We start from the raw sequence: 17,571 nt of genomic DNA on the forward strand, positions 1-17,571 counted from the left end.
GATAGACAAACAGACATACTGACACACATGTTGATGTGTCTGTGTTTATGTGTATATGATACACCTGCCTATGGATACATGTCTCAATAAAGCTGTTAAAAATTCTGTGTAGTAGGACTTCTCTAAAACTTAGAAATGTATATTTATATTTTATATATTGCTTAATTTTAGAGAAGGGAATCACGGAGAATTTTTAACAGCTTTATTGAGAGATAATTCCACACACCATACATTTAAAATGCACCATACAGCTGCTTTTAGTAACTTGGCAGAGTTGTGCCAGCAACTGGATTTTAAAACCTTTTTATTAGCCCGGGAAAAAACCTGGCATGCCTCCCTCTAGCCCCTTTCCTGGCTCCTTCCCGCAGCCCCAGGTGAGCACTCATCCACTTCCTGTCTCAGAGGCCCTGCCTGTTCCAGTCACGGCCCACACGTGCCAGGTGCTTCCCTCCACACCGTGCTTCCGAGGCCCGTCTCCGCCACAGCGCACACCAGCCCTTCCTTCCTTTTCATGGTGGAATATGCATGTACTGTTTTGTGCAGTGCTTTTTTCCACTTATGTGGATATCCAAACATCTCTCCGTGACATTCAGTATTCTTCTACAACATCGTTTTAAACATTTGCATGGCAGTTCCAGACTGGGATTCATCACTATTCACCTACCTAATGCCTGCTGGTGATGAGTCCCCTTCTTGCATTAAAAATGACCACTAGGCCAGACATTATCCTCAATTAGGGTGATGCTACCAAGGCTCCGGGCTTGGTTTCAGAGGCTTCAGAGATTCCTGGCTCCAGAACTCACTGACTTCATGACTTAATTAATTTAAATGAAAGCAAATTCAATTCAACTCAATTTTAATGGCTCCTATTTACTGAATGCACTCTATGTGCCAGCTACTTTGCTAAGCATTTTATTTTCCTTGCCTCAGTTAGGGATCAAAACAACCTATGGGAGAGGTCCTCACATGAGTCTCATTTTATAGGTAAAGCAACTGAGGCTCAGAGAACTTAAGGAATATGCACATAGTCACACAGCACCCAGGGACAGAGCCATGATTAGCAGAGGTCTGAAGATCTAGCCAGATACTGTTGCTTGCCAAGAGTTAATTTCTTTGTTAAAAAGAAAGTTCTAGAAGTATGAGGTGTTAAAGACATAGTGGCACCTCACTGAGATGCTCTGCTTGACCCAGTCAGAAAGACTGGAAGAGAAATGGAATGAACTTCCTCCCCACGTGGTTCAGGGCTATTGAATGAATAGCTACCTTCCATAAAGTCATAACATGGCACTGCCTTCTGTGGCCTGCTCTCTGGACCATACTGCAGTGCCTTGCTTGGTCTCCTGGTTCCAGGAAACAGTGGGGGTGTCACAGAGCACACAGGTGGCAAATCCCGAGGCCTGGCCCTGCCTCACACTGACCTCAGCCCAGGGATGAAACAGAGAAAGGAAACGCTCCCTCCCACTGCCCACACACCGAGGGATTTTATAACCTTTTATCATGCTTGAAAAATGATTCGCTTCCTTGGAACCAGGCTGAGAAGTTCAGCATGTATATTTTGAAAAGCTGCCGTGTGAGCCATCTACTGCTTTGAAACTAACAAAGAAGTGTGAACCTTGGGAAGGGTAGCTCTGGCCACGCTGTTTAATTGCTATTTATTGTCCCTTAAAACGTCTTCTTGCTTCACTTTCAAGTTGCCCTCCTGCATATTGAAATCGAAAAGCTGAACAGATGGCAGACATGTCCAGATCTGGCAGCTCTAATTCTGTCCTATCCAAAGGCTTTTTAGGACAGATGGTGGGAAACGCCACGTTTCTCTGGCACCCATCAGTCCAGGGCCTTTGCAAGTCACTGTCCCTCTGCCTGCAACACTGTCCTCTTTGTATCAGGCCTCGCTTCCCATCTGGGCTTCAGGTTGGACTCAGCTTGGGGGGCTCTGAGACCACACCTGGGCTGGGCCGTGGGGATTGGGGAAGGGCGGGGCATGGTCTCAGCCTGCAGGGGCTTCTAATTTGCAGTAAGTCTAGCAAATTCCTGCTCAGCCATTAGGTGTCAGGATCATCACTCCCTTTAGAAGAGTTTGTAAGTTCTGATATCACCTGAATTTCCTTGCTGGACATTTGTCCCAGGTAAATGAGCTTGTTCAGTCATCTGCCCTGGGAAAGCTTGGACAAGCTCTTGGTCTTGTCAGCTGTTTATCCCTTAAATCCGTCACAGGGCCTGGCACTCAAGAGGGTTCTCATTAAACTCCTAACTACTATAAATCCATGAACGAGTGGTAAGTGGGTGAGAAATGTGACAGGGGTTCCCTAAAAGGACACGGGTCTCTCTCTAGCATTTGGAACATTTCCCAAGTGGAAGTGCTTTCCGCATAGAATGCGCAGTAGTGAAGTATATTTAAAAGTCTGGGACCTCCCAGCTGCCCCAGATTCTCTTGTGTTTGGGCCAGCTGGGGTCAAAGGAAGGTGGGGCCCCTTGGCACTCTAGGCCTGTTGATGCAGGGTGGCACAGGGTTGTCTAAGGTGGGGCTGGGCTGGGAGGGGCGTGGACGTGTACAGACAGGTCGGGTGGCTGCCCTGCCCTCCTCCTGCGGGGCTCGGAGCACTGCCTCTAGGTGGGTTCATAAGCACTCGCCTTCCCTTCCAACAGCTAGCCATGTGTAAGGGGCCGTCATGGGCGGAGGCACTGAGGACTTAAAACAGGTAGTTTCAATTCCTGGCTCGGTAGATTTGGTTTTTGTCTTGACCCCAAATTCAAAAACAAAGATCTAGTAATAGAAGAAGCTGCCATTTACTGAGAGCTCCTTATGTGTCAGGCCCTGTGTTAGATGCCTTTTTTCTTCTTAGACCCCAGCAGGAGTTGCCCCTGCTCTGATCTTGACATTTGGGGGAGGGGCTGCTGATCCAGCCTTTCCTTGGCAGTGCCCCTTCCTCACATATTGAGGAGTTCAGAGGGCCCAAGACCTGTGCCCATCCAGAGAGGTACCTTCCCCTGCCTCAACCAGGAACCAGCTACTGGGATCCCTAAATTCTCTGCCCAAATAGCCTTCCAAATCCTGCTTCTCTCTTCCTAAAAGCAGGCTATGCCACTGGTGTACTGGCCTCAGACCCATGAGGTGGCCAGGGTTAGCTATTGGCTTGGTGGTGCTGGCTGGGGAATCTGGGCAGTGAGAAGAAACAGGGCAGGGAAGAACCTGGGCCCAGAGGAGGCTGGCCCTCATTCTGCCACCCGATTCTGGCTCGGAACTCCAAGGAGTCCTAGAATTCCAAATTCACACATTCTTCCAGACCAGCACTGTGCAAAAGAATCCATTGCAATGATGGAACATTCTCTGTCTAATGCAGTAGCCACTAGCCACACAGGCCAATGAACTGTGGCCAGTGCAGCTGAGGAAGTGGATGTTTAATTGTATAATTTTAAGTTAAATGTAAATAACCGCATGTGGTCAGTGTTTCCCGTATGGGACAGCGCAGTTCCACATTATGAAGGTCTCTGTATCAAGATGGGGGAGAGAACGGTGTCGCACTTAACAGTGTGCTCAGTGTATTTAGACGCAGGGTTGGTGGGTCTCCACTCTTGTCCTGGGTCCTGCAAATTTTAGGAACTGTTAAATGCTTTGTATGCTTCTCACCTCGTTAGTAGGACATCCCTCTGTGTTGCTTATTACATGACTACAGAGTAAGTGGCCCAACATTGCAAGAACATCTGTGAGGTTGAGTTGGGATTTGAATGCATGCGGTCTGGCTCTGAGTTACTGACTATGATGTGCCTGGCCCTGGACCAGGTGTTTTCATGACTATTATTTAATTGTAACCATAATCTTCAGGTATCAGCCAAAGCAATCCCACTTATGTCACCACCCATCAAAAAGTAATGAATTGCCCCCATATTTTACAAACCAGGAAACAGGCTCAGGGAGGCTTAGGGGCTGAGGTTGGGGAGCTGCTGCTCAAGCTCACACAGAAACCCGCAGAGTCCGATTTCACAGACCGGGCTTCCAAACCCCAAAGCCAGTGTTTTGGGGAATTACCACGATGGCTGCTGCTTCCGGGAGTTCCCTCAAGTTGAGGGATTTCAAAGCAAACTGTAGGATCTTGGATCTTGTTGACATTGGGCTAGAAAACTCTTCTCAAAGCTGAACACGTGGCCACCAAAAGCAGCCGAGTCATGTTCATTACTGCTGTGTGGAAAAATTCAGTTTATCCCTCAACCAGTCTGACCAGTTTCAGGCTGGAATTAGAAGATGTCTCTGTAGACGGACTCCCTGCGACGCAAGCCCAGGGCATGCACAACAGGCCTATTGCTGTCAGGTGACTTAGCAAAGCACAAGGCAGCCTCCTCTGGTCTGTGATACGGTACGTACGGGTGGACGCACTCAGAGCTGCTGTTTACAAGATACCACTGACGTGCTGAGTGCCGGGTGACTTTTTCCACGCATTTCATCTCATTTAATTCCTACAACCATCCCTGCACAGTACATGTTTTGCACCTTGACAGTGGAAGGAAAGCTTATTGAGTCATGCATTCGCTCATTCATTCAGTGCTTACTTTCCGGTGTGTGCTTTCAGCTCTGTGCCATGCACCAAACAAAATCTGGTCCCAGTCTAAAAGGGGAAGACAACATAAAAGAAGGAAGAAGCTCCATACAGGAGATAATGACAGCTCAGGACAAATCCCTTGGCAACATTGCAGACGGAGTTGCTGGGGAAGGAGAATTTGCGCAGAGACCTCCAGAATGGGAATGGGCCAGCCTCATGGCCTTAGCACCTGCCTTGCCTACAGTGTTCTTGCTTCCAAGCAGAAGAACTGCGAAGCGAAGGGCCCAGACTCTCCTTCCCTCTGTGTGGCTGTGGGCAGGCCTCTTTCCTTCTCTGGGCCTTCTTTTCCTCTTCTGTCAACTGAGGGATTGAACTAAACAAATCTCAAAGGGCCCCTGCACTGCAACTGCTAGGATGCAGCAAATCTGTCCCCCTTCCCGGCAAAAAGCTGCTCTCATTCAAATAGGTTCCTTTTAATTATAAAATTCCATTTTGAAAAATTTGGAAAGTGGAGAGAAATTTAAATGAGAAGAAGTCAGCCATAACAGTAATTCTCAGCCTGTAAAGTCCCTCCATGAAGGCAGGGACTCAGTCTTACTTCTTCATTGCCTAACCTGGACTTGCTCCAACGGTAGTAACATCATTATCATCATCATCATCATCATCAAATCGATGTAGGGGCCCCTGGGCGGTTCAGTCAGTTAAGCATCTGACTCTTGATTTTGGCTCAGGTCCGTGATCTCAGTGTTGTGAGATCTGAGCCCTTTGCTGGGCTCCTCGCTCAGTACGGAGCCTCCTTGAGATTCTCTCCATCTCCCTCTGCCCCTCCCACTCCTTTGCTCATGCTCTCTCTCTCTCTCTCTCTCCGTGAAATAAATAAATCCTAAAATCAGCAGCAACAACAACAGTAACATTATCTGCTGCCGCTAACATTTATTTAGCACTGACTGTTAAGGAGACCCTCTTGCAAACCGTCTGTATGATTATTTAATCTGCACAACAACTTGGAGATGTGTCTACTCTTTGCATGATGCATCCACTGAAACTTATTATACAAATGAGGACACAGAACTCTCCAGAGATACTAAGTCACTTGCTCGAGGCCCCATAGCTGGTATGTAGGGAAACAGGGAGTAGTAGAACCCCAGTAAATATCTAATCAATTGTTTTAAATCCTTCTCCTGGGTTACCGTGATGATGGTAAGACACTGAACAAAGTCTGATGATAAGCTGAGACTAAGGAATGCCCTCCACAGATCCTTCACTCCCAAGCCATTCTTAGTGCCTATTTGTTTTCATTTCAGCAGTGGTATATTTTCACAGGAGAAAATCCTGAAAATACAGATAAGCGTAGAAAAATAAAGTCCCCATAATTCCACTGCCTGCTGTCTTGTTAATAATTGGTGTCTCCCCCAGGATCTTTTCAGTTTAAGTTCTTTTTAAGATTGATTGAGCTCAGACTGCATATGCAATTTACTCTACTGTTTTTTCGGTATTCTACCATGAGCATTTCCCATGTTATTATGAACGCTTTATAAACATCCTTCTGATGACTGATACAGCCAGCCTTCCCTGTAGGAAGGGAATCAGCAAGTATTTAAAAAGCGAGAACCTGCCAATACATTAATTTCACCCGGGAAAGATAAGATAGCCCAGAGTTGGAGAAAAGAGCCATAAGTCTAGGGACCCCTTCCTACCAGTAGGTAGCTATCAGTTTACGAGGTCTCAGAGAGTAAGAATAAAACACCAGCAATGCAATAGCTGCTTCCTTTGGCTCACGTGAGGCCAGAACAAGATGACATCCACTAAAGCATTTGTTTTATGATGTACCCAGTAAAACAAGTGTTTGCTCTGGATAACCTGTTTTCAATTTTTTTTTTTAACTCAGAATGCAGAAGTGGGCTCAAATTTAATCAAACTGACATCTACAACAGCAAAAGCCCTGAAGGAAAAAGATGACCAAGTCTACTGCCAGCCAGAGTTGCTTTATGAAGGTAAAACACATCCTCTTTGCAAGACACCTAGGGAGGGGGCAGGCTTTTGTGAATTCCCCTGAGACCTCTCTCTACCTCATTCTGATGAAGAGGAGCTGTGCCCAGACAGCAAAACTGAGGACAAGCAGCAAGACTCTTGGGGTGCCCCAGCAGAAAGCATTGAGTGACAGTTCTCTTTCAAATATCTTCAGACAGCTCCCAGGAAGGCACTGGGGTCGGCGGGGGGGTGGGGGGTGCTGGATCAGGTGATTTTCACGGCTGGTCTCTGCAAACGTTCTGATTTATTGAATGCTGACTTACTGAACAGGGACAGTGTGTCTGCACTTCCATTTCTATACCTTCAAAACACCCTGCCAGAACAGGGGCCATCAGCCCCATTCAGTGGAGGAGGAGATGGCTCAGAAAGGCTATGCTCCACACAGAGTATAAACCCCTCCAATAAGAGTTGCACCCATGAGAGCAGGCTTCTCAATCTGGGCACCCCTGACGTTCGGGGCTGGGTCATGCTCTGTGCTGGGGGCCATCCTGGGCACAATAGGATACTGAGCAGCACCCCTGGCCTTGACTGTAAGCACCCACACCCAGAATTAGAACAACCAAAATCATGTCCAGACATTGCGGGTGTCCAGTGGAGGCACCATCACCCTGATGGAGAACCACTGCCCTAGAATATAAGCCTCAGTGTATCCCCAGATGTGACAAAAGTGTGGCTTAGAGGAGCCTCTGCTCAGCACAGGTGTGGAATGAATGGACTTGTCCAGGACACTCGCTAGAGGGTGGCTGGGCATGGTTCGGCTTTGCTCCCACGTTGGCTGCTGCCTGGTTCATGCATCTGGGCGGAAACTGTCCTGGGGACTTTGTTAGACCAACCCCAGATTTGTCCATAAGAACCACTGCTATAAAACAGCATCCTAGGATCCCATAACCGGTTCCGTGTGGCACCCAAAGCACTGGGAGGATTTGGAAGTGAATATGTAGGTCTTGGTCCTACTTTTATTCCCCCCTAAGGTTTTACTTATTTATTTGGCAGAGAGAGAGCAGCAGCAGGCAGAGTGGGAGGCTGAGGGAAAGGGAGAAGCAGGGTCCCAGCCAAGCAGAGAGCCCCACATGGGGCTTGATCCCAGGACGCTGAGATTACTACCTGAGCTTAAGGCAGACACTTAACTGATTGAGCCACCCAGCTGCCCCCTGGTCCCAGTTCTTAAGGCTGGCTGCCTTAAGATGATGATTTGCATCTCCACTCACTTGCCACGTGGTGGGGGCAGATGGAGGGTTAAAGGGTTAAAATGCTGTGGTCTTTTTTATATCCAAGAAGAGAATTCTTGCTCATTGTGGCAATCTCAGGCAATGGCTGAAAAGTATGGCAATAGATGGGTCCCTCATAATCCCTCCACCCATGGCAACACTTTGGAAATACCTGTTGTGTTTCTGTCATGTCTGGGTTGCTTGGCGTATGTCAAGTCCTTTTCTAGAACTTCCCAGACCTCACCCTGCCAGTCTCACCCCATTAACCTTGACATTAGATGAGTTCGCACACATAGTGTGCTTTACCAAGGGCCTGGCGCATAGTGAGAGTCCAGCACAGGGTAGAAGTTATCAGAACAACTCTGGGAGGTAGGTGTTGGCACATGTCATTTTTGTTTTAGAGCTGAGGACAGCAAAACTGAGGATAATTCCATAACTTGCCCAAAGATAGGCAGCAGAGCCAAGACCTGAACCTAGGTCTCTTGGACTCAAAAACCCTTAACCTCTGCACTTACAGTTTTATAAAATGCAGACATACTGTACCACCTAGAATATTCTGAAATGGCTTCTTCCACTGAGTGAATATAGCCTGAGAATTTCCCAGATCCTGAATATTCTTCAAGAGCATGGTTTCACCAGCCTCACAGAATTCACGGGGAGAAAGCCCATTTTACTTAACCAAGTACCTGAGGCTGATCATTGACAGGGTGGAGGTAAGGGGGGTTGGCGGTCCCCAGACCGGGTTTGAGGTCCCGGAGCACCGTGGAAAGTCTCAGAGGTACTCGGATCAACTGTGGGCACCTTTTTCTGGTTTCAGTATGTGGGTGGTCCCTTCAGCTCACAGTCACTGTGTTGTCTCTGCAAATTCTCATGATTACTTGTCTGAGGGCCTGGACATCTCCTCGCCTTAACAGGCCATTCCCCTGCACTCCCCGCAAGCCTGATAACCTCTCATGCCTCCTTTTTAGGAGGCTTCTGTGTGGCAGATTTTCTACATCTTCTTCCTCTTTTCTTGGACATTACATTTTCCCCAGCAGTTGGCTCTGACTGCCTGGAATATTCTATAAGATGGGGGATTTTCATTTGAGCCCTCAGACTTAGAAATTTAATTTGCCCCCACAGGCGCACATGCGCGCGCGCACACACACACACACACACACACACACACACATTTTTAGGTTTTTTTATTATAAAAGTAATAGACACAATGAAAATTTCATGTAATGAGAAACCTAGAGTGTACAATATAAAATACAAACTATAAGGAAGTTACTAACCCAGTAATGTTTCTGAACCTTTTCTCTACATTTGTAACATAGTGGAGATAATACTAGAACCAGCCTTCTACAGTTTGTCTTATGATATTGGCACTTTCCCATGTTATTAAAATTCTTTGCAAACATTATTTTTACTTAGGTGACTATGTGAATTCACCAGACTTATTTAACTATTCCCAATGGACACCCCTTTCCATGGCTTCAGAGTTTTTTTCCACACCCCCACACATGCACACACATACACGAGCACTTTTTTTTTTTTCAAGAGCTTTAAAAAAATTGCAGTAGCCTCTGATTCTAATCATGCAATTCTTTTTGATTACTATCTTGGATAATTAAAGATGCTTATACACTTAAAAAACGAGGTCTATCTTTCCTTGCTCCTGAACCTTCTCATAGAGCCAGGGTAATTATCAGAGGTTCCCTCCCCCTGCACTGTTACAACCTTGATCTAATCCAGGCCCTGAAGCAAGTTCAGCGATCCTGGATCGGGAGCTGTTTTTGTGGACAGGACGCCGAGTCTGGCATGAAGCGTGGAGGCTCCCAGTCTTCAGCGATGGGGGCTTCACTGGTTGTGTCATTCTCTCCAGGCTTAGAGCTGCCTCGGATCAATTATGCTCGCAATGGGAAGCGATATCGCTACGTCTTTGCTGCCGAAGTTCAGTGGAGTCCTATCCCAACCAAGGTACTGATCCCTGCATGACTTGGGCTGGCGCGCCCTACGACGATTGTGTCTGCCTGCAAAGCTAAACTCCAGGTTCTCAGACTGGGTGACCTTGATCAGAAAAAAGGAGGTCCCTTTGGGGCAGAGGGCAGATCAGAGAGTGAAGTCCGTTTGGACGGAATACCATGGAAGTGATGATGGGCCATCCCAAGAGAGGCAGCCCTATCTGATGGACAGAGAGATCTCAGCAAAGAGGTCAGAGCTGTAGGTCTGACCTACATTGATTTCTTTATTCAATACATGTTTATTGAGCACCAGTTACGTGACAGCATGGTGGCAGTGAGGATAAGGAGGTGAACAGGGTGATCCCAGTCCCTGCCCCCAAGGAGCTTGCCCTTTCAAGCAGAGAGCTGAAACTTAGACCCTTTAGTTATTTTTACTTGTTACTATTTGTTGAACACTTTCTGTACCCCAAGGACTATGTTAAATGTACAGACATAACTTGTCTTTAATATCATTTTAAATAATAAATGGAATATCTTTTCTAAAAAATGCAAGCGTTGCAGAAATGTGCAAAGCAAAAAAATTAGGGTTCACACACACACTCCCCACTAATCCCACACCCCAAGGGGAAACACGTCTATTAGGGATTAAGAGAAGTCCAGGGACTTGCACTTTTTAAAACAACAAAAGGATCGTATTACACTTTAAATGTTTGCATTGAAGACATTCATTTATTCAACACATACAAAAATGGCAGTGTAGCGCCAAATACCAGATACATTCAGGCTTTTGTTTGTTTGAACAACCATTTTTATTCCATAAGATTCAAAACATTTTATAAAAGAGTATGTGAAAGGTCTTTTTAATGAGTGTTTCTTAGGATATTTAAAGTCAAGAAGTCATCCCTAAAAGTCTGAATCATCCAGGAATGCTGGGTGGCTCAGTTTATTTTTTAAAACTTCAGTATGTAAAAAATTTTATTTTTTAAAAATTGGATGACAGGAGGACCTTTGCTTAAAAATGCAAGAGGAAGCTCGCTGCTTTCACTTTTGGTGCTACACTGACCCTAGGTAGATGGCATTTGGAGTCTACGCTGGAGGGGCTGGATCCCCTCTGTCTGTGGGCACTGATGTCACCAGTTCCCAGGGAATGCACATGCTCTCCAACAAGTCACTCCCATGTCTCTCCTCTTTGGATATACAGATACTGAAATACGATGTTCTCACAAAGTCATCCTTAAAATGGGGACAGGAGCATTGCTGGCCAGCAGAACCCCTCTTTGTCCCCACACTGGGTGCCCAGGACGAGGATGATGGTAAGACCCCAGGAAGGGGAGCCCACTTGCCGCACTCTGCTTGCGATCACTCCTCAAACAGAGACATCGTCTGGGAGCAGTGTGACCCTCCCTCTCCAACCCCCGTATCACAGAGCTAATGGAAACAGGCTTTGAAACCCAGGTCTGTCTGAGTCCAAAGCAGTGAGTTTAAGGAGTCTCTCAAAACACCCTCACTTCTGACACCAACTGCAAGTTGAGGGGTCTCTAAGACCACCCTCAATGTCGATAGAAGGACTCATAGAACCCACTGAAAACTGTTCTGTTCATGGTTCTGGTTTGTCATAGTGAAAGGACTATAGGTTGAAAGAAAAGATACCCATGGGACAGAATCCAGGAGAATTTCATTCATGGAGTATCTGGTTGTCCCTGGAGGTCACGGCCAACCCCAACTCCTCCAACAATGTCCATGAAATGTCACCAACCAGCGAAGCTCACTCAAGCCTTCATGTCGGAGCTTTTTTAGGGGATCGGTCATATAGTCATTGTTGGTTGGCTATGTGGTTCACCTTTGGCCTTCAGCCTCTCTGGAGGTCAAAGTGACATCTAAATCACTTTGCTAGGATAGACCATCAGGCTGGTCCCAGGTAAATAAAGATACTTTTTTTTATGAGGCAGGACATTATAAGGGCTTAGAGGTCACCTCCTAGGAGCAAAGGTCAGACTTCCCTTTGGGGGACATTAAATTGTTTACTACACAAAAGCCCACCTCCTTTCTACTTTAATATTCATTGCAATGGCTGGGGCAGAATTCTTAACCATCTCTAAACATGTATTTTCTACATGGAGCACCTGTAAATGTGTATTTGTGGCCCACCTCCCTTTTCTAGATTTCCACATGACCAAATGATCCTTTTCCTCCTTGATTCTGTCTCTGCCCCCAAAAATCCCTGCCCATACTCCTGGGATGCTCAGGAGGGCCACCAGAACCGTGGCTGGGGCTGTCCCACTGAGCTGCCAGCTGCTTCCCTTAGGTGAAATGGAGTGGATTTCTGCCTGGACCCTGTCTTCCTACTGGACCCACATGGCATGGCACGCCAGGTGGCAGACCCCACGGTCCTGTCATCTCTGAGGTGGGAGATGGTTGGCAGCACCTCCTGCTGAAGCTGGCCTCCCACTGGGCCGGCCCAGGGCCTCCCCTCCATTCTCTTGTGGGCAGGGAGTAGCAACGTCTTCATTGCACCAAAGCAGAGGCCGAGGGAATGCAACTTCCCTAAAGCCACATACCCAGTGCCTACAGAATTAGGATTTTAATCCAAGCCCGTCTGACGTCAGCTGTGCTCAACCACCCTGAGACCCAGGAGGCTTTGGGAGGCATCACGAGTAGTTGCTGGAAGTTTAGGGGCATTATTTCATTTAATCCTCTGTCCCTTGAGAGCGAGTACTTGGAATATGTCCATTTTACGGAGGGAAAGGCTGAGGCTGCTAGCGTGCTGCATGTGCGTACAGTGGGCTGGGCTCCTTCAAATGTCATTGCGTGTGGCTCGTCTGAGTTTAGCCAAGTGTCATTTGTTAGCCCAATGCAGCACAAAACTGATTCTCCCTAATGAGACTTTCTAAGTCCTAGGCAAATAGCCATCCTCCAATGCAGGCAGTACTTTACAGAACGCGCTCATTACTCACCATGCAAGAGGTTCTCTTAGCAACCGGGGAGGGCAGGGAGGATTCACCTTACTCTGCAGATGAATGGACTAAGGTTCAGAGAGGTAAAGGGACTGGCCCCGGCAGGGCTGGAATCAGGTCTTCTGATTCCTACTTCCCTGACCTTTCCCTTCTGCTCCCACAGAATCTCAAATTTGCAGTCCTTTTGCTTTGACTCCATGCTTACTTCAAAGAGGACAGGGAGATACAGCTGAGGAACTTGCCCCTCCAGCTGGAGGGAATTTCAGTCTGCATTTTTACCAAGTGTCTCTTTTTGTTTCCCCAAAGGGATTATCCTATCAGCCATCGTCTCTACCGATCCCCAAAAGCTGCCTTTTCTGCTTATTCTGGATGCCAAAAGTTTTACAGAATTGGCTCGTGCATCCATTGATGTAGAGATGCACCTGGACCTCCATGGGTTATTCATCCCGGACACAGACTGGGACGCGAGGAAGCCGGCCCTTTCCCAGGAAGAGCGGGACCGGGCTCCAGACAGCTGTGTGGCCCCGCAGGCCTGACTGGGGTGGGGCCTGGGCCCTGGGCCCGGGGCAGAAGGGCCCCACTGGCAGGCTCCTGCAGGACTGCGGGCTTGCTTCCTCTCTGGGTGAAGGGACTGCGGGCTTGCTTCCTCTCTGGGTGAAGGGACTGCGGGCTTGCTTCCTCTCTGGGTAAAGGGGAGGTCCTTCACTTCGTTTGCACTTCTTCTTTCTGTGGTTGCTTTGAGACAAAGGTGTGGAAATCGTGCTTGTTAGTATCTTCTTTCCACTTATTTTGGCCATAAAGACCTTGGTTGAAAGTGGATAAATATTGATTGATTAGCTCAAGCCCTTCTAAGAAAGCCTTTTTCATTATGACAATGATAGTGAATAGAAACTGTACTAAGTCACATAGTCAACCATCTTAGAATGAGCAACCACTGACATCTCAGAGGAGAGACAAGTAAACATCCATCGCTTCTCCTTCCTGCCGCCCCTTCTCGCCCTCTTGCCAGTAGACTAGCTTGTGGATCTAGGAGCTGTAGCTTTCTCCACTGTGACTTTAGTAAATTATGTGGCCAGGAAGGCATATTGCTTTGGGGTCATTCCATGCAAGGTATGGCATAATTTAAAATAATAAAAACTTTGAAGTCTGCTCTAACCTTATTTAATTTTTCCATGGCTTCTTTCTTCTGAAGTTCTTCTAAGGCAATAAAATAGAGGAGCTGTACACCCAGTGTACACCCAGTGGGACGGCAGACTGGTGTGGGCATCCCCCTCTTCAGGACAAGGGTGAGGGGCTGGACACTCACCCAGCTTGCCATGGCCAGGGGGCTGGAATCCAGGATTGAGGCCCAGGCCTGGGCTGGCATGAGGAGTTCTTGCCTAGCTGAGAACGAGGGCAGTGAGCCATCCCACTGTCTGTATGGGAAAGGAGGTTCCCCAAGCTGAATGCGCTGCCAGGATGGGCTAGGTCTGCACAGAGGTGATGGTAGTGACGGTGGAAGCTGGGAACAAGCCCAGAAGCGTCCAAGTGAGCACCGGGAGCTTCACAGATAGTCGAGTCTCACCTTTGTGGTCTAGGGGGTGCCTGGTTTAGACACCCAAATGCAGGCTGGATAATTCCAACATGCCCATGTCATAGGATTGGGGGAGCTGGGAGCCTACCCTTATTCTGCACCTGCCTCCTGACGTAAGTCTGAATTTCATTCGGTCACCGGTATGGATTCAGTGACATGTCTTGAGGGCAGGAAGGAATCTCCGGGGACACTGCATGGAGTACCCCAGAGGGGGCAGCCCTCTCAAGGGTAGTCTTGGCTTTTGCCCTCTGGCCACCATGAAGCCATACTTAGCTCGACTCACATGTAGGCTCCATCTGGTCTGGGGTTTGGGTTTTGTTTGGGGGAGTGGGGTTTTTTTGGACATTTTTAGTGGCGTAATTGTAGATTCATGTGCAGTTCTAAGAAATAATACAAAAGAGATCCTGCAAGGACTTTACCAGGTTTTCCCTGGAAAATGCTGCAGCGTTATAGTACAGCAGGACGACCGGGACACTGATTCAGTCCACAGATCTTTTCAGATCTCTCATTCAGATCTCTCATCTGGTACTCATTGCTGTGTGTATTTAGCTCTGTGCAATTTTATCAAAGCTGTTTTATAAATGGAATCACCTTTGAGGATTGACCTTTCCCAGCAGAACTGCTTGGAGATTCATCCCTGCTCTGTGTTGGGTGGTTTTGTTCACTGCTGTATCCTCCGCACCTAGAACACTGCCTGCTGCACATTTATCCTCACAATAAATATTTGTTGAGTGAATGCATGAGTGGGTTCCTTCAACAAACTGGTTGTTGGTTAATAGTGTACCAACAAGAAATGGCTATTTTCCTAATGATCTCCTGGGACGACAAGGAAGACAGTTCACAGGGAACCCAGTGACAGCAGCCAAGACACCCCGTGCAGGTTCCCTCTCCCTGCCATCCCGGATCCCTCCTCTCTCCCTTTCCCTGTCAGTTCCTCAAACCCCCTCTCCTGTCCCAGCATTTCCTTTTCACTCTTGGCTTCCACAGCACATTAAACAAAACCCTGACCCCTGGACATGGCAGAAGGAAAACCATCTCTGCTTCCTTTGGGATCCCAGCACCTCCAGCCTTCACGAGATCTACTGGGAGGAAATGCCAGCTATGGTGGCCTAAGAAAAACGTGACTGAAGTCTGCATTCACAGAGCAGGAGTGGAAAAGAGGCGACAGATGTGACACTCACCTACTTATTATTATTCTTCAGATATTTGAGAAGAGGGTGGAACTAAGAAGTGCTTCCCCCACCCGCATTCTCCTCAGTCCTGATTGCCAAACAGATCCAGACCTCCTCACGAAAAAGGGTGCAGTTCTGCGGGGAAGAAAAATGTGTCTGTGGTTTGTTTGCCTCATTTGAGATGACAGGTGAGATAGCAGACTGATGAGGAAGGCTGGCACACCAAATCTTTTTTTCTCAGTTTCAAAAACACCACAGGTCGATGACAGGATGCCCGATTTATCTTGGATCCTTAACGCCATCCTGTTTCATTACACACAGGCCAGGGTAATTAGCTCAAAAGGCCACAGGAGCTAAGACGCATGCGCTTTCTCAGGCACCTCAAGACAGCGTGTCTTCCCCTCTGAGCCTTCCTTGTTATGCTTCGTGTGGGTGTAACACATGACCAGGAAGTTCTACAGGAACAATCACTCAATTTGTTTATTGCTTTGATAAAGCCACAGCATTTCACAAGTGTCTGAGATGTGTCAGGTACTCGGGGAGCCCTCAAATGTTTGCTGACCCACTAACTTGTTCCTCCAAAGGTTTTTCTAATTCGATTCCAGTTCAGGAATAAGCTGGATGTGTACTTGGACAGATCAACTCAAGAAACATCTAAGTGCTTTCCAGCAACATCCGCATTACTGGTTCACACTCACATCCTCCAAAAGTTACGGAGCGTCAGGCTGACTCCATTAAGAAGGTTGCTGATCCAGGCTAAGAACAAACACCTTTGATCACTTCTTAAGTTGTTTAAAGACTGTTTGGGTGGCTTTTAAATGGCCAAGAGAAGTCTTTGCCATGGCAAATCAGGACACGCAGACAGAAGAGTCATTACCAGCTTCCTCAACAACAGGAATGAGACCTGTGGCCTCTACAGCTCAACTTCCTTCTAGGTGTTTGGCCTGGCCACCAGGTGCAGACACACAAACACAAACACACACATACACACGCAGCCAGCGGCAAAAGCTGCTGGGTCATGTCAGGAAACAGTCCCTTGAGGTCGAGCCCCAGCAGAGAGGCTGGGGATGTTCGTGGACCAGGTGAGCAAAGAGAGCTATGGAAGCGCTGTGTTGGGAAGGGTAGGGATGAACCAACTTTCTTCCCTCCTGGTGGTCAGGGAAGGCTTCCCAGAAGAGTGTGCCTTCAGGAGCTGCCTGAGTGTTTGGAGGGAGGACCTGGCCAAGTGCTGGTCCTTACAGGCTAATAGTATAGCTCAGGAAAAGGATTTGGGGACGGTTGTGGGTTGACTGAACAAAACAGGTGGGGAGTGATTTCCCCGAGAAAGAGCAGTTGAAAGAGTGTGAGAATTTGGCAAATTTTGCAGGCGCACATATGTGTGTGTGTGTGTGTGTGTCTGATTATAAAAATCATATATGTTCATCATAGAGCACCTGGTTACATTAAAAAAGAAATGAGAAAGACACCCATAGTCCCACTATCAAGAGAAAACCCCTGAAATCATTCTAGTGTGGTTTTTCTTCAGTATTTAAAATATTTTTGTGCACAGCGTATATAGTAGCAATTAATTGGTTTATAACCTAGCCACCAGTTTATAACCTGTTTCTTTCATGGAACATATAATGCAGGTATTTTCTCAAAGTACTAAATTCTTCTAAAAGGAGCATGTTACTTCATCTTTGGGACATGACCTGATGTACACTATCCTACTGCTGGACATTAGGTTGTTCCCAATTTTTTACTATTATAGGTAATGCCAGATCAGTAACTGCACACATATTTCTAGAGCTCATCCCTCCCCCTGGCTCTGTATTCAAGCAGTTATTATTTCAATTTTTTTTGGCTAGATTCCCAACTTGGTTTTTCTGAGCCAAAGAGAAGAAAAACAAGGTTTTGGGTATTCTTTGAAAGGCCTAGGGTTTGGGTTTGATTCAAAGGAAACTGAGAAACCATTAGAAAACCCAAGAGGCTCACATGGTCAAAGTGGTTGGAGGCAATAGAAAAAAGAGGGGGTACATGGTAATATGACTTCCATCCAAATCTTCCCTCCCTCTTCTTCCCTTATTCCACCTCCTCCATATCTTTCCATTCTGGGAAGATACTTGCTCTTTTCCAGGAATATATTCACCTCACTCATTCATCCATTCAGTGA

At 47.2% G+C, this 17,571-nt stretch overlaps 1 protein-coding gene and 1 long non-coding RNA gene across 6 annotated transcripts in view; one reads left to right on the top strand and one right to left on the bottom strand.

Annotated features, from left to right (window-relative positions):
- BCO1 (beta-carotene oxygenase 1) overlaps positions 1-13,834 on the top strand; it is a 35,935-nt gene extending 22,101 nt beyond the window's left edge. For 2 of the 3 annotated variants that reach the window (XM_004753931.3, XM_004753930.3), the window contains 4 exons: positions 6,424-6,529; positions 9,642-9,736; positions 10,922-11,033; positions 12,981-13,834. In XM_004753931.3, the coding sequence (XP_004753988.2) occupies positions 6,424-6,529; positions 9,642-9,736; positions 10,922-11,033; positions 12,981-13,210 (543 nt within the window). In that variant the 3' untranslated portion in view covers positions 13,211-13,834. The remainder of the gene's footprint in view (positions 1-6,423; positions 6,530-9,641; positions 9,737-10,921; positions 11,034-12,980) is intronic. The other variant, XM_004753933.3, reaches the window with a different exon arrangement.
- The window catches only part of LOC123390995, a 41,700-nt gene that overhangs the window by 7,074 nt on the left and 17,055 nt on the right, over positions 1-17,571 (bottom strand). Inside the window, exons 3-4 of one of the 3 annotated variants that reach the window (XR_006605624.1) lie at positions 15,429-15,554; positions 13,303-13,409 (exon numbers count right to left, since the gene is read on the bottom strand). The exons of the other annotated variants lie outside the window; for them this stretch is intronic. This is a non-coding gene — a long non-coding RNA (uncharacterized LOC123390995). Of the gene's footprint in view, positions 1-13,302; positions 13,410-15,428; positions 15,555-17,571 lie in introns of those variants that run through there. 3 annotated transcript variants of the gene reach the window in all.

The sequence above is a fragment of the Mustela putorius genome, unplaced genomic scaffold, assembly GCF_011764305.1.
Source record: "Mustela putorius furo isolate JIRA1106 unplaced genomic scaffold, ASM1176430v1.1 tig00000174_pilon_pilon_pilon, whole genome shotgun sequence".
NCBI classification, from domain to species: Eukaryota; Metazoa; Chordata; class Mammalia; order Carnivora; family Mustelidae; genus Mustela; species Mustela putorius.